This window comes from Herpailurus yagouaroundi, unplaced genomic scaffold (assembly GCF_014898765.1).
Source record: "Herpailurus yagouaroundi ecotype Mexico unplaced genomic scaffold, PumYag 191, whole genome shotgun sequence".
In the NCBI taxonomy this organism is placed as follows: Eukaryota; Metazoa; Chordata; class Mammalia; order Carnivora; family Felidae; genus Herpailurus; species Herpailurus yagouaroundi.
In genome coordinates this window covers 14,299,628-14,322,660 of record NW_024412422.1, presented here as the reverse complement: position 1 = coordinate 14,322,660, position 23,033 = coordinate 14,299,628, and the positions used below count along the sequence as shown (strand labels likewise).

The 23,033-nt window shown below is 51.3% G+C and overlaps 2 protein-coding genes across 2 annotated transcripts in view; one reads left to right on the top strand and one right to left on the bottom strand.

Moving 5' to 3' along the window:
• RILPL1 (Rab interacting lysosomal protein like 1) overlaps window positions 1-16,667 on the top strand; it is a 31,518-nt gene extending 14,851 nt beyond the window's left edge. The window contains exons 5-8 of the mRNA XM_040444031.1: window positions 5,646-5,818; window positions 7,476-7,568; window positions 13,937-13,960; window positions 15,801-16,667. Of these exons, the coding sequence (XP_040299965.1) occupies window positions 5,646-5,818; window positions 7,476-7,568; window positions 13,937-13,960; window positions 15,801-15,945 (435 nt within the window). The 3' untranslated portion in view covers window positions 15,946-16,667. The remainder of the gene's footprint in view (window positions 1-5,645; window positions 5,819-7,475; window positions 7,569-13,936; window positions 13,961-15,800) is intronic.
• A 2,850-nt stretch (window positions 16,668-19,517) lies between these two features.
• SNRNP35 (small nuclear ribonucleoprotein U11/U12 subunit 35) overlaps window positions 19,518-23,033 on the bottom strand; it is a 5,108-nt gene continuing 1,592 nt past the window's right edge. The window contains exon 2 of the mRNA XM_040444025.1: window positions 19,518-20,374. Coding sequence (XP_040299959.1) covers window positions 19,631-20,371 — 741 coding nt within the window. The 5' untranslated portion in view covers window positions 20,372-20,374 and the 3' untranslated portion in view covers window positions 19,518-19,630. The remainder of the gene's footprint in view (window positions 20,375-23,033) is intronic.

Sequence of the window (23,033 nt, the reverse complement as noted above, 5' to 3'; positions counted from 1 at the left end):
GGGAGGGGAAGGAGCCGTTGGGAGCCCTTTGCAGTAGTCCAGACAAGAAAGGCGAGGTCTGTGCCCAATCTATGGCAGTGGGATGGGTGAGGAGGAGACAGATGCCAGAAATAACCACTAGGCGCGGCTGAGGGCAGTCACCCCCCCTCCTCCCCTGGTGTCCCTCTTGCAGCCCCCTGTGCCCCATGAGAAGTCAGGCCCGGCTCCTCCTGGGAAGGCGGGGCTTGCCGCAAACCCAGGTCCCGGGGACACCACCCCAGCCACGAGACGCCGAGCCCTGCTCCGCATCTATTTAGCGACAGGACAGGGACATGCCACGTCTCCTTGGCCCAACTGCCTGTCCGTGTCAGTTTCCCCTGCTGGCACCAAGCGGGTGGGACGGAAGTGGAGTAAAATCAGGTGGCAGTTATGACTAAGCCGCTGGGCTGCTTTGCGGAGTCTGTTCCCAAACTTGGGGCGTCCTTGCTGAGTTTGACTCCCTCCCTCGGAGCTGAGTAGGGTTCAAGATACTTGTCACTCACACAGGGAAGCTGCGGGTTGTGGTGGCTTTCCACCTGCTGCCGCGGGATCTGGGGCCCATCCATCTCTTTGGGGCTCAGTTTCCTATCTGAAAAATGAGGGGAATGAGCTTGAGGTGGTTCAGTAGACCAGCTAGCTAGCGTGGCAGGGATAGAGGGCCGTGGGGCCGGAGGAGGGCACGGTGGATCCTCAGTGGAGAAGCGAGCACAGTGCAGGTTTTCAAGTCATTGAGACAAGTCTTATGGGATAGCTAGGATGATGCCTAGGGAGGAACGTGGGGCAGGGCACTCCAGGCAGGAGAAAGAACACGAGCCAGACTGGAGAAGGAACAGGCGCAGCTGGGGTGGTGGGCTGGTCCTGGCATAGGATCGGTGAGAGGAGATGGGAGCTACAGAGGGATCCAGAGGTGGGGAGGAATCAGTTCTCATCAATGCCTTGGTTACTCCGGTTCTCCCCCTCGATTCATGCGATCCTTTCTGAGCTACATCAGTCTTTCACTGTGACCACCGGTAAATAAGCCTCCTTATATGTTTTTATAACATAGTTATTGAGACATTCACATACAATTCAGCCACTTAAAGTATACAGTTCAACAGGTTTTAGTATGTTCACTCTATTGTACGACCATCTCCACGATCTAGAACATTTCCATCACTCCCCAAAGAAACCCCGTACCCATTAGTAGCCACTCCCCATCTCTGCCTCCCCCAGCCCCTGGCCACAGTGAATCTGTTTTCTGTCTCTGGATCTGCCTGTGTGCGGACATTTCAGGGACGTGGAATCACGTAACACGTGGTCCTGACTGGCTCCCTCACTCAGCATGTTTTCTAGCTTGTCCGGTTTCTCATGTTTTCACTGGAGGCTTTTCTACCTTTGATAGGTAGACATAGAACCCTCTAGAAAATGATTTGGTGGGCTCCCTATCTAAAGGATTTCATCTAAAATCATAACAAAACTGTGAAGCTAGTAGTTACCTACTTGATGTCTCTGCCTTACAAATTCTGTCATCTTAATAAATGTTTGTTTATTTAAGTGCTCAGGGAAAGCAGACCAGGGGCCTGATGGCTGGTGTGTGAAGCTGGGTTTTCTGGCTGAATGCATGCATGGTGGGCCTGGAGTTACTGAAGGTGACCAGGGCAGAGTCACCCCCCGTCGCTGGGCCAGGAGCTGAGGGAGCATAGTGGCCTTGATGTGCCCAGGTCGGGGGCCAGGGGCCAGGGGGCTGGGCCTCAGGACGCAGGGCCCTGGTGGAGGATGTGGCCTTCTTTAAGCCAGTCTGGCCCCACTGCTTGTCAGCTGGCTTCTGGGGCCTCCCTGGGGACAGCTGGGGCCTGAGGGCATCTCCTTCAAGCTGTGCCCAGAGTGCCTCCGGGGACTAGTGGACAATCCTCGATAACCCCAGCCACCTCTGTGGTCCCTCGTGGAGTAAACTTAGAAGACCCATCGGCGATGGGCCTGATTTCCACGGTGGGAAGAGCCTTCGCGGTCTCTCTCAGGACAGGCCAGTCCTGGGCTGCTCGAGGCGCTACATTGGCACCTGCAGGGCCTCCGGAAGAGCTGGAGCCCCACGCTCCCTCTTCTGCACTTCAGGCAGCGGTCCCAGAAGTCGGGACTTTTTTGCAAACCTGTCTGGGAATCCCCTGAGCTCCAGGGCATGAGGTTGCTGCTCTGATTAAAGAAACATCCCTTCCCCAGAGAAAAAGAACTCAGGTCTGAGGAAGCCTTTCCGTTTCTTGGGTGCTTACAGCCCACGGGGGTGGGTGGAACCTGCTGGGTCCGGAGAGCATGTGTTCTGGGGAATCTCCGGTCTCCAGTGCCTGGGCGGAAACAGAGCTTAGACATATTACTGGATTATCAAGGGCTAGATGGGGAAATGAAGGTCCAGAGGGGATCAGGCAGCTTGCCCAAAGGCCTCTTGGGAAGTGCGGATTTGGGAACCCTCGTGAAGGGCTTTTCACCTTCCCCAGGAGGTGTGGATCCCTGCCAGACGGCCCCTCTCAGAGACACAGAGAGGCACAGACTTGCCCCAGTGAATGGCAGGGCCTGAGTTATCTGGGAAGGGAGAGGCTGGAGGGAGTGTGTGAGCCTGAAATTTGGGTCCACGGCAGGGGCTGCCCGTGCCTATGGGGTCCAGGCACAGAGGAACGGGGGGGGGGGGGGGGGGGGCGGGAGCAGACACGGAAAGAACACATAAAAGGCAATAGCTGCTATGCAGCACCAGCCCAGTGTTGCCGTGTGGACCCAGTGTAACCCAGTCTTCCAATATTTCTTCCAAAACGAAGCTCAAGACCCAAATAGTGTGAAATCTCCTGATATAAAACGGTTGGGAGGGGCGCCTGGGTGGCTCAGTCGGTTGAGCATCCAGCTTCGGCTCAGGTCATGATCTCACGGTTCGTGAGTCATGATCTCACGGTCCGTGAGTTCGAGCCCTGCATCAGGCTCTGTGCTGACAGCTCAGAGCCTAGAGCCTGCTTCCAATTCTGTGTCTCCCTCTCTCTTGCCCCTCCCCCACTCACACTCGCATGCTCTCTCTCTCTCTCTCTCTCAAAAATAAACATTAAAAAATTTTTAAAAATAAAAAACAAACAAAAAAAAAACTGTTGGGAACTAATTCCAAAGAGTTTTAGAACACAGTGAAGGCCACACAAAATGTTGGGGGGGGGCGGCACTGGGGGGACACCCAGACTTCCTGGTAAACTCCTACACATTCGTCAAGACCCCATGCACAGAGACTACCTCTGCAGTAATGTCTTCCATGATCCTTCCCAGTTAGAGTTTGATGTCCTTGCACCTCTTATTACAGGACTTTGCAAGTTTCTGTCTATGTGTATCTTCCCTCCAACCCCAGCTGACTCATCTCACTAGCTCAGTGCCCAGCAGGCACACAGCTGATGCTCAATAAATGCTGGAATGTTTATCGAGACATCCAGTATTTATCGAGATCCCAATTATTCACTCAATGTTTATTACAGACGTCCAAAGATGCTCCGTGGTTAACCTGAGCAGGAGAAGGGGATCGGCATTAGTGAGTGCCTACTGCATACAAGGCACTTGCCATGCACGGCCTTGGGTGGAGGACACTGTCCAACTGTGTGGCTTTGTAGGAGGCAGACGCTGAAGACGTCCCCTGGGGACACAGCCCACCTGAAGGTGTGGCATCAGCAGATACCTAGAGAACCTTCTTGGGACGTGAAGTCGTCCATACTTGTTGGGTGGGAAGAGGCCCCGCTCCATTGCCCAGAGGGCTTGGGGACGGCATATTTCCATCTTCTGCTGGAGCCAGGTGCCTCCCCTGCTCCGCGCTGACTCCTGGTCAGACCCGCTTCCCCGACCTGTGCCTGCTGGGTGACTCTCTGTCACTTGATCTGCCCTGCCGAGTGGTGTCTCCTTTCACGTGTCCTTTCCCAGAACAGCCTGTGCTGACTGTCCCAGGATGGAGGCATCTCAGCTCTGCCTCCTGGGGTCCTTCAACCTGCTGGCCTTCTGTCATCGTCTGGGTCGGCATGCATTTCCTCCTATGCCTCTGTGGGATTTATTTGGGGCAGGGGGGTGGTGTGTCTGTTTCAACCCCACTTGCCCCTGTTCCAGAGCTTCCCTGCTGTGGTCCTGAACTTTTGTCCACTCCTTCTAGTTGATGATGGGATATTGGCGGTTCAAGGGTGTCAGAAACCCCCGCAGATTTGGCCAGCTGACTCGGAGGCAGTTTGCAAAACCTTCCTTGCTATCAAAAAAAAAAGGAGAAAAACACTTGTTAGAGAGGATGTGGAGACTGTGGAACGCTCCTACGCTGCTGACGGAACGTAAAGTGGGGCAGCTGCTGTAGGAAACAGTTAAACAGAGAGAGACCGTGTGACCCAGCAGCTCCTCCCCTAGGTATCCCCCCGGAGGAATTGAAAACGGGTTCAGACAAATCCTCGTACACAGATGTTTGTGGCAGCACTGTTCACAATAGCCTAAAGGTAGAAACAACCGAAATGCCCTTCAGTGGGTAATAGGATAAACAAAACGTGGCATATCCATACGCGGAATAGTATTCAGCCATGAAAAGGCACGAAGCACTGACCTGCTACAGCATGGATGACCCTGGAAAACACGACGCTACCTGAAAGAAGCCAGACACAAAAGGAAACATACTGTTTGATTCCATTTATTCGAAATGTCCAGAAAGGGCAAATCCACGGACACAGAAAGCAGACAGTGGTCGCCAGGGTCTGGGGGGAGGAGGGCTGGGAAGTGACGGCTAGTGGGTATGGAGTTTCCTTTGGGGTGAAGAACATGTTGTGGAACTAGACAGAGCTGCTGACTGCACAACACCGTGAATGTACTAAGTGCCACCGAAGTGTATTTTTAATGGTCGGTTTTATAGTAAGTGTCTCTTACCAGTTGTGTTGTGTTTTGTTTTGTTTTGTTTTAAAAACCTTCTTGCTGTGAGAATGGGAGGGAGGATGAGGTTAGGGTCTGGCCTGAAGCAGTGACTTAGCACGCTCCGGTCCATCTGAGGGACCTGCGTGGAAAGAGAAATGCCCCGCCCGTGCACACCTGCTGTGATGTCACCTGCCTCTTCCCCCGGGCTCCCTCCGATCCCTCAGCCACTGGAGATGACGGGGCTTGACCAGAAGTCCAGGAACAAATGGGAAAACCTGTACGACTCAATGTTAAATGAAAAGGGAAGAGAAAACTGGGCATAAGCTCTGATTTTAACAACTTTGGCCAAATTAGCAAAGGTCTTCTTAGCAACGGTCTTAGTAAGAATACGAGGAGAGAATATGGGACAAGGAAAGCAGATCTATGGGGGCGGCAGCATTTGGGGTGTGCTGTTTCTTCCCCTTGGACACCTTTTAGTGGTGTTGGTAATAAACCCCTGAGTCAGGTGGGGAGGCACCAGGACGGCAGGGCTGGCTGCTGAGAAGGAGAACAATGAACAGGTGGCCGCTGGCTTTCGTCTCCAACGCGATGCTGACTGCACAGAACGTGAGCAGAGGCCGCCTGCGAGTTCTTAAAATAGCGCCCTTGGCAAGCTGCGAGGCCCCGGGAGGGTGGGAGATTCGGGCTCCGGCAGGATGCGGGGTGGGTGCTGGTGCTGGTGGCCGCCAGGAATTCATTAGCAGCATCTCTGCCTCCTCCAGACGGAGCCGGGCGGAGAGGAGTGTGTCTCAGAGGCGGAGAAGATGGCCCTGGATCTCAAGGACCCCAACCGCCCCCGCTTCACCCTGCAGGAGCTGCGGGACGTGCTGCACGAGAGGAACGAACTCAAGTCCAAGGTGTTTTTGTTGCAGGAGGAGCTGGCGTACTATAAGAGGTGAGCGTCCCCGGGAGCTCCAGGGCTGGCTCCTTGCTGGGGTTGTGCGGAGTCTGGGAAGGACAAGAACTGCATCTGTCTCCGTTCCGGGGACCCTGTCTGGAAGCACCTAACGCACAAGTTCACGATCCCTTTCTGAGACTCTTGGGCCCAGGTGCGTTTTCTGATTCAGCACTTCCCAGCTGTTAGAAAGGAATACATCACGCACACCACCAGCGAGCCCTGCGGCAGCCCCCCCCCCAAATCAAACACGCTAATATTTTTGTGGCCAAGATGTGAATATTCATACGACATGGGATAAACACTGTCATCGGCCTCATGAGAGTTTTGCAGGTGTTGCCACCAAATGAGTGACCAAAAAATGAATTTTTGTTTTTAGAGCTTTTTGGATGTTAGAATTTTGCAGATAAGAGATGGCAGAGCTGTGCAGCCTAAGTATTTGTTCGTTCGGTTTTTGGCCAGTGACCTCCTTGCATATATTAGGGCGGCACTGTCTCCTACGAAAGCCACTAGCTGAGTGGCTATTTAAGTTTAAATGAGTTAAACTAAAATAACATTTAAAATCCAGTTCCTCGATTGTACATACTGGTTCAGCTTTATACACACTACCCCTCTATTGGTTTCTCAAAACGTACTACATTTGTTTCTACCTCAGGACCTTTGCACATGCTGGTCCTGTAGCTGGGAAAACATTCTCTTTGACTCTTCCCATGGTTGACTGCTGGTCACTCAGGATTCAGGTCAGAGGTCACCTCCTCAGAGAGGCCTTCCTTCCACATTATCTCCCTTTCAAAGGAGTGCCCTGTCCCAGTCACTGTCCCTTTACTCAGTTCACAGTCCTTCACCGTCTTTTTGAAATCCTGTTCGTTAATGTGCTTGTTTTATTGTATGTTTCCATACCAGACTGTAACAACGTGAGACCAGAAACCACATTCGTCTTGTTCATGGCTAAGTTCCCAAGACTTAGGATAGAGCTTAGCACAGAGTCGGTATGCAACAAATACTTCTTGAGTGGAGAGCCAGAAGGAAGGACAGATGCACCAGATGTGGTCCCTGCTCCAGTAGGGAAAACGAGAGGCACAGAAGACACAGTGCCATGTATTTTTATTGAAAACCCACTGTAAGCCTGGCACATAAGAAAGTTTTACTGAAGCTGTGTGCACTGGCTGTTCAAAGGGAGAGTTTACTTCTCAGGGATGGGGTAGGAACCAGGAAGACTTCATGGCAGAGGTGGCATTTGAACTGGGCCCTTCCCTAAAGGATAGGGTACTAGTCAGGTGTGGGAGATGTTGAGATGGAAGAAGCCACAAAGGTATGAAGATAGCATTTGGCAAGGACAGGTTCTGTGTGGCAAGATTCTTCAGAGGAAACTGAAGATTGCGTTTCTGAGATGTGGGTTCGTTTCCTGAAATTCTTCACATTTGACCAGCTGGGCCAAAGAGACCATAGGCATTGCCTCCAGGGCTGACCTCTCTCTTCACTGGCCACGCCCCCCAGGCAAAGAGACTGTTGGGGCACAGGCCACTATGGCCATCTTCCTAGGTCCCCCTCTTCCTAGTACAAGCCCTCCCAGACCATCAGACAATACCCTTCTAGAATATTCCAGCTCTTACAGAATTTTTGACTGTCTTATCTCACACCTCTCAACTCCTTCCAGTGAAGAAATAGAAGAGGAAAATCGAATACCCCAACCTCCACCGGTCGCCCACCCGAGAATGTCCCCCCAGCCGGAGTCTGGGATCAAGCGACTGTAAGTGATGTGCTTCCTGAGTGTGGGGCTGCTCGCTCACGGCTGACCTGGTGGTTCACACAGCCTCTCACTTCTGGGCACCTGCTCCAGGGCCAGGCTTGTCACTAACCATCTCCTGCTGAGACAGGCCTAACCTCGGAGCACACCGGGCCTGTCCCTTGACTCTGAGTTCATCTCTGTATCTGAATGCTGAGTTCCTTCAGGGGCTCCCTGGGCAGAGAGGTTTGGGTAAGGCTGAGAGGGTGGAAAGGGGGCGGGGCCTGTAGCCAAGGCTCGGGGCTTCGGCGGGGGCCTGTCACTGGGCAGCAAATAAGACTGGTGGGAGAGATTCGAGCATCTGAAGGGTTGGGCCCTGGTCCGCTCGATCAGTGCATTCCCGTGCTGACTCCCACACCACCCCCGTCTCTCCATTAAGTATTCACTGCTGCGTAATACATGCAGGCAGTCAGGCCCTGTTTGCTGTGGGGAGCACACAAGAAAGAAACTCAGCCTTGCCCCTCAACCAGACTTTAAACTACTTCAGTGTTTCTTTACATCAAAAGACTCCTTTGAGATTCCGAGAGTTTGCAGACCCTTTCCCTGAGGGCAGAGGAAAACCACACATACAGTTTCAGGTTCATTGACACCTGCAGCCCTTTAGGTAGAGGGTTAAAACTTCTGGTCTCGTTGGCTAATGTCTGCTAAGGGCCTACTATGTGCCAGGTTCTTTTCCTGCAGATAGATGATCTCATCCAGTCCCCACCGTACCCCTGGGAGGTAGAGACACTGTCATTCCCGTTTTACAGTTAAAGAAGCTAAGGCAGCTGCCTAAGGACGTTCAGTTGTTAAGACGCAGAGCCAGGGTTCAAACCTGGGCAGCCTGGCCCCAGAGCCCACGTTTCGAACTATTTGCAGGGTGCGCGTGCTCACGCTGTTGTCTTGTAGCCTTGATGTCTCTCCCGAGAGGGTCTTCCTCCCTCCGGGCCTTCTGGCTCTACCCTCTTCCTCTCTTTCTCCCAAACTCTGGCAGAAGCTTTGTGAAAGGAGGTGGCAAGAGTCGGAAGAGCCACTGGGAGTGTGTGGGGAGGGGCACTGGGGTGTCACTCAGGGACCTCACCCTTTACAAAGCCAGTTACGTTAGGAAATCCTCGGCTAGCCCTCACCCTGTGAAGCGACTGAACGCTCAGCATTGGTGGCCGGGAGGGGAAACCAGGACACGTGCAGCCTTGTGACTGCTCTTGGAAAAGGCCGGCCGCCCTCTGGAGCATGTGCGTGAACGCGTGGCTCCTTCCCAAGCCCCTCTCGCCAGCCTCACGTTGCTTATTTGCTTGGCCCTCAATCCCTGTGTGCAGTCCCCAGTTCTGGTTAGCCGTAAATACTTACTGAAGGGTGGAACTTGTAACCAGAAAGGCATCCTCTGAGTCCCAGCACTGTTTGGCCATGTATTAATTAGTAATAACATTGGCAATTGAAACTCAACTCAAAGTAACTGAAGAAAGACTGGGAGCGAAGGGACCAAAAATTCCCAGGTCAGACTGGCTTCAGGCTCAGCTGGATCCAGGCCTTGTCATCAGGGCTTTGCCTCATTCCCTCCACCTCTGGCTGTTTTCCTGAACACACTGTCCCTCAGGGTGGCAACATGGCAGACATCAGCTCAGCCTTCTGCTTTCTTCTGTCTGAGACTCCAGTGGGAAGAGAATCTTCCACAGGAGTCACGGAATCAAGTCTCATTGGCTCAGACCGGCTCACATGGCCTCTAAGCCAATCACAGGACAGTATATCCATCAGCCGGGTTGGGTCTCCTCCACAGGCCTGAGGCTGGGATGGCTCAAACTTGGTCTGGTTCAGATGGACTGGAAGTAGGGGGGAGGACGGGTCCCAGGGGGCTCACAGGGCTGGGCGGACAGAAGGATTGGGTGTCCGTTGTGGCCTTATCATGGGGGTGAGGGTCCTCCAGTCTGAAGTCTTATGATGTACTCAGTACCCAGGGAGACTCTCACCCTTGGTTAGCGTTTCTCATCCAGCGCTAAGGGATGGGATTGACTTTTGTTGAACTCTGAGCCATCTGCCAGCCCCACACACACGTGTAGCAATGAGCATCATTGACCTTGTGCTTCAGTAGCTACAACTTCGGGTTAAGACCTGGGGAAGCTGAGACAAAGTTCATGAGCCCACATAATCCGCCCCTGGGCTGAGGAGGGGCAGGACCGAGAGACCAGGCCTATGCTTCCTTCAGCGATTCATTGCCAGGTCTTTAAAAATCAGACCCTCTTAGGGGCGCCTGGGTGGCTCAGTTGGTTACGCGTCTGACTCTTGGTTTCAGCTCAGGTCACGATCTCACGGTTCGTGAGTTCGAGCCCGTGCTGACGGTGCGGAGCCTGCTTGGGATTCTCTCTCCCCCCCCCCTCTCTCTGCCCCTCCCCCACTCACTCTCTCTGTCTCTCTCTCAAAATAAACTAAAAACAAATCTTTTAACGCCTCTAGCGCCGTAACCCTAGGATGTACGCAGCTGTAAGCCTGCCCTCCAAGCGGGGCTGTCCTCGGTTTTAGAGTTTTCTGCTCCAGCCCCCCTTTACTCGCAAGCAGACAATTATGAGGGGCTTTTGCAAATCCCAAACTGGATAAAATGCAGAGACGAGTTATCAGAATTAGCCAACAGTCTTCTTCCCACTGGTCCCTCTACCCACACCTGAATAGGCTGTGGTGTCTAATCCTTTTTTCCAGACTGTTCTACCAAGGACTCTGGGCCCTTCTCCCCTTCACTGTGGCCTCTGTCTGCTCAGCAAAACCTGGGGCTCCGAGACTGGGAAGAGAAGCCGCTGGAATTGGGGAGCCAGAGAGCGAGAAACACACAGAGGGGGAGAGAGAAATCAGAATCCCCCCCGTCCACAGGGTGCAGGTGGCCAGTCCCATGGCCACCCCGGCCTTCTAGGGGATGACTAGAAGATCAGACTGGCACAAAAGGCTTTTGACCAGCCCAGGCAGGACACTGGTCGCCTTTGTCCACCTCGGCTGCTGACTGAGAACTGTCAGTGTGGCCTGTGAGCCCAGAGCCAGGGGCCGGGACGAATCTTTCCTGGGGCTGGGGCAGGGAATGGGGCTCTTAACATGGTTTCATGCCCGCCTCCCTTCCCATCCCTCACACCTCTGGCACCCATCGGGGTCCACTTGTCCCTCGGTCCTTGCTTTTGTGGAATACGAATCACACAGCCTCTTTAGTACAGGACCTGGCTGCTTCCTAGCTCAACCTCATGCCCTTGACCGTTTTTTTCCACCCACCAGTGTGTGAGCAGTACCTACCCTGGAGGTCTGGAGGGGCTCCATCAGCTTAGAGCACCTACACTGAGGTATCTTCCCCCTGGTCAGAGACTCAGAGCTGGGAGACTTAGCCCCACTTCTCAGATGAGTATTGGGCCCAGAGAAGCCCACTGACTTCATTTAGTTCGTACCATTGGGAAGGGTCAGAGGTGGGGTTTGAACCGTGCCTTCTGTGTACCTCCCACCGCCCGTTTCCTTGCCCCATTCCTGAGTCACCAGCTGTGGGCCGACTGCCCAGTCCCTTCTGTCCCAAGTGCACCACAAGCCAGGGACGTCAGCGTCTACGTTTCTGGGCTGAACCGGCGAAGGGAACCAGAAACTCCTGTCACCAGTTAAAACTGTGCCCAGAAGACGGTCCAAGAAAAGCTTGTGACTGAGCAGCTGCCGGCCGGAGAGTCCAGGTTGGCACTGCCTGGGAAGGTCACGAGGGAGCTCTGAGTGACTCCAGTCTTGTCCCCAGCGGCCACCAGGCACCAGCGCCCCCTTTGTGTGGCCTCTGTCTCTCCGTTACAGAGGTACACACAGCACCCAGCTGTCTGCTGAGCAGGGGCGGAGGCTCCGGCCAGGGAGGCAGGGCGCAGGCAACGGTTCCTATGCGCCCGAGAGGTTGGCCTCAGAGGAGGCAGCCACCCAAGTATCAGACACTGGTCCCTGTCCTCCTACCCACCAGCCTCCTTGCTTCAGCCCAGAAATAGCTTCCTCACAGCCGCCCATTGCACTGCCTGAAATGCCACTGTTAGAACTGCATTTGGTTTGCATCTTCCAGAAATAATCAGTGGGGGGGGGAGAAGGTAAAGCCAGCCACACCATATTCAGACATAAACTTTTGACCAAAAAAAGCCAGTCTTTTTTTTTTTAATGCTTATTTATTTTTGAGAGAGAGAGAGAGAGACAGAGCACAAGCAGGGGAGGGGCAGAGAGAGCGGGAGACACAGAATCCGAAGCAGGCTCCAGGCTCCAGGCGGTCAGCACAGAGCCCGACGCGGGGCTCGAACCCACGAACCATGAGATCATGACCTGAGCGTAAGTCAGACACTTAACTTACTGAGCCACCCAGATGCCCAAGCCAGTCTTTTCCCAGGAAGTGGCTGTCCCTCCAGAGGACAGGGAGGCTTCTGGGAAGGAAGGGGGCTGTCCATTCAGTGAAGCATATAGTTACTTTACTGGAACCTTCCAGGTGTCCCGAGTCCCCTGTGCACCAGTCTGACCCCTGATGGGACCCCAAATGAAGCCCAGCATTTCCAGGCGGGCATACATCTCACCCTGCATCTGGGGCCATCCTCCACAGTGACTGTGTCTTTGGGGGCTCCCTGTTATGCCAAGAGGGGTCCTGGCAGAGGTCGAGCCCCTGGAAAGCCAACAGTGCCGGACAGCCCAGCCTCTGGGGATTGGGCACGTTCAGATGACAAAAGGTGCCCCCTTTTCTCATCGCCGTGAGAAGACATCCACGTGGTTCTGCCAGGATGCCAACTCCCAGCTGCCTTTTGAAGTGTATCAGAGGTGAATCCAAACACAGATAATCCCAAACCTCACTAGACACTCACATTCTATCTTTTCCCCGCCCGCATCTAAAAAAAAAAAATCAAAATTGTTCAGAATAAGCTCTGATTCTGACTTGAGTGTCGTTTCTTCTTCGTTTTCCTTGCCAAGACCAGGGACGGACAAGAACTCGGTGTCAGCTCTGACTTAGCAGCGGGGGTGGCCCGTGCACGTGCTCTGCCTCGGTCCTCTTGCTCCGCCCACTCGTCTTCTCTCCTGGACACCCCCCCCCCCCCCTCGCGCCGGCTGCCTTCTTCGGGGCACCGGGCCTGCGGTGCATGGTAGTGGGGGAGATTTGCTGGAAGACACCGAGGGTGTCCCCACTAAGCTACAGCGGGTTTTGACTCCTTCTTTCCCAAACCCGGGCCTGCCTTTCAGCCCCGAGGCCGACCCTGTCTTCCCTCGGTGGTGCTGCGTGACTTTGCTAGGGCTGCCTTAATAAAGAGCCGCCAACTGGGAGCCTTCAGCGACAGAAATGTCTTGGCTCACTCTCCTGGAGGCTGGGAGTCCCGGAGCCAGGGGTGGCCAGGGCCCGTTCCCCCTGAGGACCGAGAGAGAATGTTCTGTGCCTCTCCTAGCTTCAGGGGTTTGCTGGCGATCTTTGGCCTTTGCTGGCACGTGGAGGCATCACCTGGATCTCTGCCTTCATCTTCACGGAACGGCCCCCCTGTGTGTGTGTGTGTGTGTGTGTGTGTGTGTGTGTCTCCAGATTTCCCCCTTTTATAAAGATCTGCTCTTCTCGGGGCGCCTGGGTGGCTCAGGTGGTTGAGCGTCCGACTTCGGCTCGGGTCACGATCCCTCGGTTCTTGAGTCTGAGCCCCGCGTTGGGCTCTGTGCCGCCAGCTCGGACCCTGGAGCCGCTTCGGATTCTGCGTCTCCCTCTCTGCCCCTCCCCTGCTCGTGCCGCCTCTCAAAAATAAACATTAAAAAAAAAAAAAAAGGAAAAAAAAGATCCACTCTTCTCTAGTAGAACTTTCTCTTGTTGCCTCCTCCAAATAAGGTCGCTTTCCGAGGTCATGGGAGCACTTCACCATGAGTTTTTGGGGGGGGGGGGGACACAGTTCCATCCGTAACGCCTACTATAAGCAAACCCTTCAGCCGGTCTGTGCGTGGAATGTGTTTGTTTTTCATGCCTCCTCTGTTTTTATCTTCTCTGTGTCTATCTGTACTTTCCTAACCAGGATCTTTACAGCCATAATGCCCATGGTAGCAGCGGGACTGATAATAGATGACCCCACCCTGCAACCTGTCCGACGACTCGTTTCCCTTGTAGGCACTGTGTGTGTTTCTGCTTGCGTTCTGAGCTGTGCCTTTGGAATGTGTGCTGAGGCTCTGCCAAGGCCGGCCTGTCTTCCTTGGCCACTCCAGCTGCATGGCCCCCACCCGCGCGTGTGTGTGGAATGTGATTTCAGACCTGTGCCCGTGAGTCTCGATCTGCACGAGGGCAGCTGCGGAATTCTCGGCTCTGTCACCGATAATTCTTTTTGTCTTTTCTCGTTTCCGTTCTAAAAATCACCTTGTCCGTGATCCAGTAAAGAAGGTCCTTTAAGTGACGGGTCAGTAATCAACGCCCACAGTGACCACCACCCCCCCAACCCCCGAGTGACACTAATGCCGTGTTCGACCTTCACGCCCTAGCTTTCTAAACCGCTTTGTTTCGCCGAGCCATCGTCAGAAAGCCATTTGATCCCGTGAGGAGGGGACCAACGCTTTGTGTCTCTCTGGGTCCCCTTGGACAGGAAGCGGCATGTGGCTTTCCTGCGTGAGTCAGGTAGAGGTGACATGTGGCAGTGATGTGTTGCTGTATTTTTGGCCAGCTGATTGCCCTGATCACACTATGGAGAGAGCTCGCAAATAACCCGGTATGAAAATTGTGCCTTTGTGTGCCAGGACGCATGTCTGTTGTAGAGAAAAGAGCCTTTAGCTGGTAGGGAGAATTTCTCCAGATACACTTGGCTTGCCCCAGCTTTACAGTGAAAGACCAGTTTATTCCCGGTAGGAGGTGACCGTAGGGTCCAGTAATCACAGAATAATAAAATCATGTTTGCCCAGATGTGATTAAAACTGAACTCCATAGGCCACAGCACTTACAAGCCGGGGGGGGGGGGGTGGGAGTAGGGGGGAGCTAATAGGTGAACAGACAGAGGAACTAAAAATAGTTGATTTGAAGCTTCAGTTTCTCAGCGGTGCATTCCTATTCCTGCCCCTGGGAAACATAACATAGCTATTATCTCTCTCACCAAGTTCAGGAACCAAAATTGAAGAGTAGCAGAACTTGGTGAGAGAAGAATGAATCTCATTAGAAAGTACGAGTATCGAAGGGCAAGTTAGCCAAGGTTTTTGGGAGAAATTCAAGGTGGGCCACCTCAGGTTTACTTGAGGGTCCTGGTCTTTGTGGAGGTGGAAGTAAGGCAGACCTCCTTTTAAATGGGCCAGTTCCGGGGCGCCTGGCTGGCTCAGTCTGTGGAGCGTGCGACTCTTAATCTCAGGGTCGTGAGAGCGAGCCCCATGTTGGGTGTGGAGCCTACTTGAAATAAAATTTTAAAAAATCAACGGGCCAGTGTATAAGCTTTTTGCCTGTAATTTCTGCCTTCGTCTTTTAGGCATCAGATGGTTCACTCTGATCAGTGATCAGCAGTCACAGCTGTTTTAAAAAGACCCCTTGGTCTACATCGGCCACTGCCAGTCAGCAAGTCACTGTGCGAAGGTCTAAAGGCTTTCGCCCTTAAGTCAGTTTCCCCCGACGTTTTCCCCAGTCTCATTTGCAGACGGTTTTTCTCATTTGCAGACGGTTTTCACAGCGTTTAATCACAGAACTGTGTGCACCGTTACTTGTTTTTGGTTGTCTTGTTCTTCTAAAATAACTACTCCCGACTCCTCTCTAGCAGTAATATCCAGGAAATCTGGGCCCTGATGTGCTCTTTTTGTAGTTTCCCGATTCACGTTACATAACTACCTAAAGGAAAAACATTTGTCTCTTTATGTCAGAATCATCTTAAATTCTAGGTGGCTCTCAGTCATTACTTTCTCTGCATCGTTAGGGTAAAGAGACTCCAGACGTGTGTTTCTAGTCGGTTTTTTTTTTGTTTTGTTTTTTATGTCCGCTGATAATGAGAACAGACCCTCAGCAGTGCTTAAGTAAGAGATGAGATACATCACACATCAGTAGTTGCATACGCCCCGTTCACACTGTGTCACCTCCAAGGTGCGGTGACAATGACATGCAGAATCCCCTGCTGCTTTCTCACATAACTTTGACCCGCACCCCCACCTCTCCTTTCACACCTTGGATTGATCTGCTTCCTTCCACGTCTGCTGCTGTGTGTCCTGGCATTGCAAAAACGCTACCGTGCACAGCGAAGGCGGGCTCTCATTTCTCTCTTTCCCTTTCGAAAGGTTTAGCTTCTTCTCCCGAGATAAGAAGCGTCTGGCCAACACACAGAGAAACGTGCACATCCAGGAGTCCTTCGGCCAGTGGGTCAACTCCCACCGTGATGACGGTTACACGGAGCAAGGACAGGAAGCCCTGCAGCACCTGTGACCGCAGCCCACCTCTGCCTTTGGACCTGAACTGTCCACCGCCAGCACCTGCAGTGGAACCTGGCAGGGGTCACTGCCTTGCACACCTCTCGGTTCAGATGCACCCTCAAGACTGATCCCTCAAACAGACTGTCTCCTTTGAGGAAGCACACTGAAAAACTGATGCCAAACTCTAAAGAAATGTTTATTTATACCCAGGGCTATCACCGTTTATAATAGATGACCGATCTCTTAGCATATATATTTAATAATAACCATGAGCAGAGGCCAGACTTTTGCATTAACTTCAGTAACACAAGCTTCTTTAAGCCAAATACATCACATGCCACTATAATTGCTGTTTGACTTGCTTTGTATGAAATTCTGTGTGTAGAGGTTTTGTTCACCTGTTTGTCATACTTAAGTGGGAGGCAGGGAAGTGGTATTCATTAGCTCATTCATGGAATTGTCAGCGGTGGTAGCATAATACGTAGGATGCATCCATTAGATAAACCGGGCCTCCAAAGTCACCAGACGGGCTGGCCCCACTTAGATGCAAAGCAACAGAAGCTAAGGACCACCGTCCTCCCACCCAGAAACTGGACACAACTTTGCAAGAGCTGGTGGTTCTCTTTTGCACCTTGTTACGGATACTGCCTAGAGCATGTAGCGAGTGCCTTGGAATCGGCTGAGTTATGCAGTGCTAACCAAACAAAGTTGCTAAGGATGAGACATTGCAGCCTTTCTCATTTCTCGTTTGTTCCCCCCCACCCTTTTTTTCTTTTAGCCTTCAATCCATTAAACACAGTCCCCTATAAAGAAGACAAGTGTCCCAGAGCAGATATGGAATGGGGTTGGGGAGCCTAGGGGGTGCAGGATGGGGGTGGGGAGTAGACCTGCCAGTGCCAGGGTGAGGGCAGTGGGTGGAGAGGTGGTTTGGGGACTACACGTCTGGCTGACTCATGGGGCTGTGGTGGCAGACGGAGAGCCAGAAGCCTGCATCTGCTGAGTTGGGGTTTTGCCCAAATAGCACTTTCTCTCTACCCACAGAGGACCCAGGGCACAGGCTGGGTGCTGACAGATTGAGAGAGGCAGCGTGTGCTAACAGAGCGCTCAAGTACATCTGACGGGTCCACGTTCTACACCTTCTCCCCTGGTTTGCTGAGAAACCATCAGTTGGTTTGCAGAGTTCACGGGGACAATGTTTCCACAATGCTGAAAATAATGATCAGACAAGATAACGTTGCTTTTGCGCAGTGGTTCTCAAAACTGACGCTAGTTTATTCTCAGAGTATAAAAGCAGGTGTATTGAGGAATCTCCCTTTCCCTGGCCACCTTTGGTTGCCCTTTCCCCAGGAGCAACCAGTGTTGCCAGTTTCTTGGGTGTCTTTCCTGAAAGGGTTTATAAATATACATGCAGTTATGTAACAAAATATATTTTTTCTTTTTTTTTTTTTTTTTACATAAATGGCAGCATACTATATATGTGCTATGCTGTACCTTCCTTTTCTTAGAATACCCTGGAAATGATTCCACATCAGTACGTAAGATAGTGGGTTTCAACGCCCCCCAGCGACGTTTGGCAACGTCTGGAGACATTTTGGTGTTTTGGTTGTCACAACTACTACTGGCATCCAGTGGGTAGGTTCCAGGGATGGTGCTCAACATCCTGCAATGCCCGGGACAGTGCCCCACAACAAAGACTCTTTCAGCACCAGATGTAATAGTGCGAAATGGAGGACCCGTCTGCCACATCGATGTGTCATTTTTCATGTTTGTCCAGACCCCACGGATGGACAGGGAGCTTCCTTTAGCACTGCACACTTTCACACCCATGCGTCAGTCTGCAGAATAAACTAGAAAAATTGCTAGGTGAGAAGATGTATGCCTTTGTTGTGTAGCTACTGCTAAGGTCTCTGCTGTGGGGGCTCTACCAATTTTTTTGTTTTGTTTAGTTACCAGGGCCCATACAAGATGAAGCCTCAATGTCAAGGATGCGGTCTGAGGGGTCTAATCCATCCATGTTCTGGGACCCAGGGTTGACAGCCGCTGGCTTGGACAATGTAAGCACCACGACTGGATCTCTTTCTTCCAGTGCTGTCTCACAACACACCCCCAGGGCGGAGTGCTCGTTTAGCTGAAATACCTACCAGCTCAAGCCCATAATGCACTTCTGGTGCTGTAATAGGGAGACCTTTGTACAACCTGTTTGAAATCAGAAGGGTGTTCCTGAACGGCTGTTTTCTGAGACGTGGGGGACGTGGTAAGATTCTGCACTGGAAATTTACAAAGGAAAGAGCCTATTTTTCTAAAACTGTTCTTGGGGCACCTGGGTGGCTCAGTCGGCTAAACGTCCGACTTCGGTTCAGGTCATGATCTCATGGTCCGTGAGTTCGAGCCCCACGTCGGGCTCTGTGCTGACATCTCAGAGCCTGGAGCCGGTTTTGGATTCTGTGTCTCCCTCTCTCTCTCTGTGCCTCCCCTGTTCACGTTCTGTCTCTGTCTCAAGAATAAACATACATTAAAAAAAAAAAAAAAAAACATTAAAAAAATATATAAATAAAACTGTTCTAACAGCTAACAGCAGTTTTAAGATAGGGCAGGTTCCCTACATAACAAAGAGATTCATACTCGTAAAGCAAAAACCTAGTCGTGAATGTGTTGAGTCTCGATACTAAATTGTTTGCTTTGCATGAAACATCCTGAGTTTTAAGACCCTGAACTTGCAAAGATACAGCCATTGCTAAAACAGAAACATTAAGTGTCACTTTTTTTAAAACCACGTGAACAGCCTGGTACTCAAAGCCCTCAGAAGAAGTTATAGTTGATATGATCTATGCAGCCCTCCTACAAATGGGAGGCCAGGTGTCCAAGAGGGAGAAGACAAATCAGTCCATCAGAACCAGACAGAAACCTTTCACTGGCTTTTCCTCATTTTCATTTCACTCTCTTTGGAGCTTCATCTTTTCAAAGGGCTGGAAGGCTGCCATAAACCAGAACCCCATAGCCCTGCAACTTTGGTTTTTCACTTTAAATACCAGCCTCCCTGCCAAAAAACAGGAAAAAAAGGCAGTCAGCATTTGGCTCAAGAATGGAGTTCTATTTGTTCAAGGGTAGCTGATTGCTGACCTAGACCACTGCTCACACTGGCTTTGGTACGAAGGTCTGGACGTTCTCCCTGAATTCACTTTTCTATCCCATTTTTATTTCAGTTCGGCAGGCCTGTACGCTATAGACATACAGATGGGAAAGATACCACTTTCCCAACAATCTAGCCAGATTCGGGTTCCCAGGAGTCAGAGTGATGCAAAGGATTTTCGGTCGTCACTTCTTTTTCGCCAACCCCTCAAAACGGTCAATTCCAGTAGACAGGAGAAAAGGAGAATCGCAAAACAAGTTCTCTACTGCCAAATTAAACCAGAGTGGTGGCTCCGTACACGTGCCCTTCTGTATGGCTGCCGGTGAGGACACGACTGTAATAAATGTAATGGGTCCTTAGAACTACAAGGTGAAGAGGAGAAACCCCGTAATTATCAGCGTGTTCAGCTTAAACCTGGGTTCTAGACTGGAAAGAAAACTCAACTCCAGACCCCATCACCACCAGCAAGTTTTATTCAAGCACTGGACGTACACTTTGTATAAAAGCCACGCATCTCTCTGTGCCTCCGCGGTGTCTTTGTTTGGGCTCTGGTGGTGCTGGTGAGCCTCTACTTACTTCGGTCCCTCTTCTCCCTCCCCTTGGCTCTGTCATCTCTGAAGTCCCTCTCTCTCTCCCAGTCACTTTCTGGCCACACCCTGGTTGCCTCTCTCTCCTGCCATCTCTTCTCCCTGCCTCGGTCATGGTCTCGGTCCCTCGTCCGAGAGTCCCAGTGTCTCTCTCGCGACCGAGATCGCTCCCGTTTTTCCCTTTTTACCTCTCTGTACTGGTCGTTTTTAACAACTGGCAAATTAATGGGTTTCCGAAAAGGTCGATCCCGCCCCCCAAATCTCAGCTGCCCGGATTCCTTTTTCCCCCCCAGACCTCCTCCAAGGCGCCGAGGGATCCACCCTTTGAGGGTCCTTTCCAGTTCGTAGTCCACGAATATCTCGTGCTGGTCAATAACCAGGCCGTCTGCATCTCGGTAAGCTTTGATCAGAGAACGCTCCTCTTTGTATTCGATGAAGGCATAGCCTTTCGAAAAGCCCGTGACCAAGTCCCTCACCAGCCGAAGCCGCCGGATGTCCCCGTAGCGAGAAAATACTTCCTTTAACTTCTCCTCTTTGGTCTGCAGGTTTAGTCTCGCCACGAACAGGGTGAGGAGGGGGTCTCCCGTGACGCCTTTGTTGGGGGTGTATCGTGCCAACATTGCCCTCCAGATAGCGCGATCGTGTGGGTCTTCATCGGTGCCGTCAATGCTGCCAGCTTTAAGCGGGTCATACTCCTTGGCGATGGGCATCCAATCGTTCATGTTCTAGGAGGGATCACAGCAACCTTTAGGGAGCACCTCCTACGAGCTACCCATTTAATCCTTACAACAGCCCCACGAAGCAGATATTACCATTCGCCCCTTCCTTCAACAGGGAAGGAAGCACGATTCCCAGGGCCTGAGGCCTCCCAGCTAGAAAGTGGGCAGAATAGGGATCAAAGCCAGACAGCGGGGCTCCAGGATGCTCTCACCCGCTGCTCCTCCGTCCCTCCCGGGAAGAAGCAGAGGGCATCGTGCTTGAGTGTGGTCCATCTGTGTAATCAACCAGGTTATCATCTCAGGGCACTTACCAATTATATTATAACATGGCAACATGGATCAACATCCAGGCTTGCCTTTCAGACACTAAAATGGCCCTAAGGGGCGCCTGGGTGGCTCAGTCGGTTGAGCGTCCGACTTCAACTCAGGTCATGATCTCATGGTTTGGTTCATGAGTTTGAGCCCCCCATGGGGCTCTCTGCTGTCAGCGCAGAGCCGGCTTTGGGTCCTCTGTCTCCCTCTCTCTCTCTGCCCTTCCCCCCGCCAACATAAACAAACATTAAAAAAAAAAAAAAAAGGTCATAGGAAAACCAGCCTGGAAACTGCTAACGGAAAACGGTGTTTTTAGAAACTTTACTACCAAGAATTTCGAACCTGTACCAACGTAGAGAATGGCATAACCCTCCACAAACTCATCACCTGACTCTGACCAACACGTGCCTAGCCTGGTTTCATCTGTGCGCAACTCACATCCCCATCCCTAGATTACTCTAAAGGAAATTCTAGATATTACATCGCTCATCTGCAAATGTTTTGGTACGCATCATTAAAAGAATAGAAAGATAAGGACTTAAAAAAAAAAGTACAAGGGAAAATGGCGCTTTTAATGTAGTATTTTGCAACAGGTAGCAAAGCTAAAACTACAGTGACTTAGCAAAAGCAGGCTCTCAGGTTCAAAAAGGAATATGGGATTTCTTCCCAATTCCCTGGCTGATAATCTGTTTATGCCTCTAGGCATGGGAATTGATTGCAATGGTAATTTTAGCCTGCAAGCATACTCCAATTATCTGATACATGATAATTTTTTTGAAAGAGGGTGGAAAGTTTAAGTTCAGAGGAGAGGCTGATACATGGTAATTGATTCACATTCTGGTGAATCTGCTGGAATAATACTTGCCAACATTTCAAGACACTGCTACTGCTCACATGACCACCTCCGTAAAACTTTAGAGCCAATACTGAAATATGTTACCTTAAAACTAGGACTCCGGGGGCGCCTGGAGGGCTCAGTCGGTTAAGCATCCAGCTTTGGCTCATGTCATGATCTCACGGTTTGTGAGTTCAAGCCCCGTGTCGAGCTCTGTGCTGACAGCTCAGACCCTGTGGCCTGCTTCTGTGGCCTTCTGTGGCCTGCTTCTGGATTCTGTGTCTCCCTCTCTCTCTGACCTCGCTCCCCCCAGCCCCCGCTCTCTCTCTCTCTCTCAGAAATAATAAATGAATAAACTTATAAAAACAAAAACAAAAACCAGGACTCCAGGAACCTGGCTGGCTCAGTCAGTAGAGAAGGTGACTCTTGACCTAGGGGTTGTGAGTTCAACCCCATGCTGTAGAGCTTACTTTTACAAATAATAAGGATTTGGGCACCTGGGTGGCTCAGTGGGTTGGACGTCTGACTTCAGCTCAGGTCACGGTCTCACGGTTCGTGAGTTCGAGCCCTGCATCAGGCTCTATGCTGACAGCTCAGAGCCCGGAACCTGCTTTGGATTCTGTGTCTCCCTCTCTCTCTGCCCCCTCCACCACTCACGCTCTGTCTCTCTCTCTCCCCCAAAATAAATAAACATTTAAAAAAAATTTAATACAAAAATAATAAAGATAAGAAAAATGTAGGGGTGCCTGGGTCACTCAGTCGGTTGAGTGTCCAACCTCGGCTCAGGTCACAATCTCATGGTTCGTGAGTTCGAGCCCACGTCGGGCTCTGTGCTGACAGCTCAGAGCCTGGAGCCTGCTTCCGATTCTGTGTTTCCCTCTCTCTCTGACCCTCCCCTGCTCACGCTCTGTCTTTCTTTCAAAAATAAATAAACATTTAAAAAAAATTTTGTAATAAAAATTTAAAAATTATAAAACTGGGACTCTGTCAAATCTATATAGTAATCCTCATTCATAACATCGTCCCATGATATTCATTTATTAAAATATGGGGCATCTGAGTGGCTCAGTCTGTTTTCCGGAACGCACAGTAAACATTCTTCAGTCTAGTGTCTGCTTCACTTTATCTCCAGATTCTATGACACTGCCTGGTAAACACTGGGGAACTGAACTAACTCCAATCAAAATTCAATGAAACTTTTCTTTTGTCCAAATCAGACAAAAAAGATGACTTCATGGCGAACTAAGAGCCAAAACGACTTTATACTGTCTGCCACCAAACCGTAAAAGGAGGTATATGACTGCCAGCACTAACCAGCAACTTTGGAGGAAGCGCCTCTCTGGCACCCTTATCAGTGAAAGGATGAGGAACAGCTAGGGCAATGAGACAAGAGAGGATTTCCAGGCCCCTCTGGGCACTGCCTCTAACTCTTGGGTCTCTTCTCTCTCATGGTTGGAATTTCTCCACATTAGAAAAAAAAAAAAAAAAAAAAAAAGACAGAAAAAAAAAAAAAAAAAA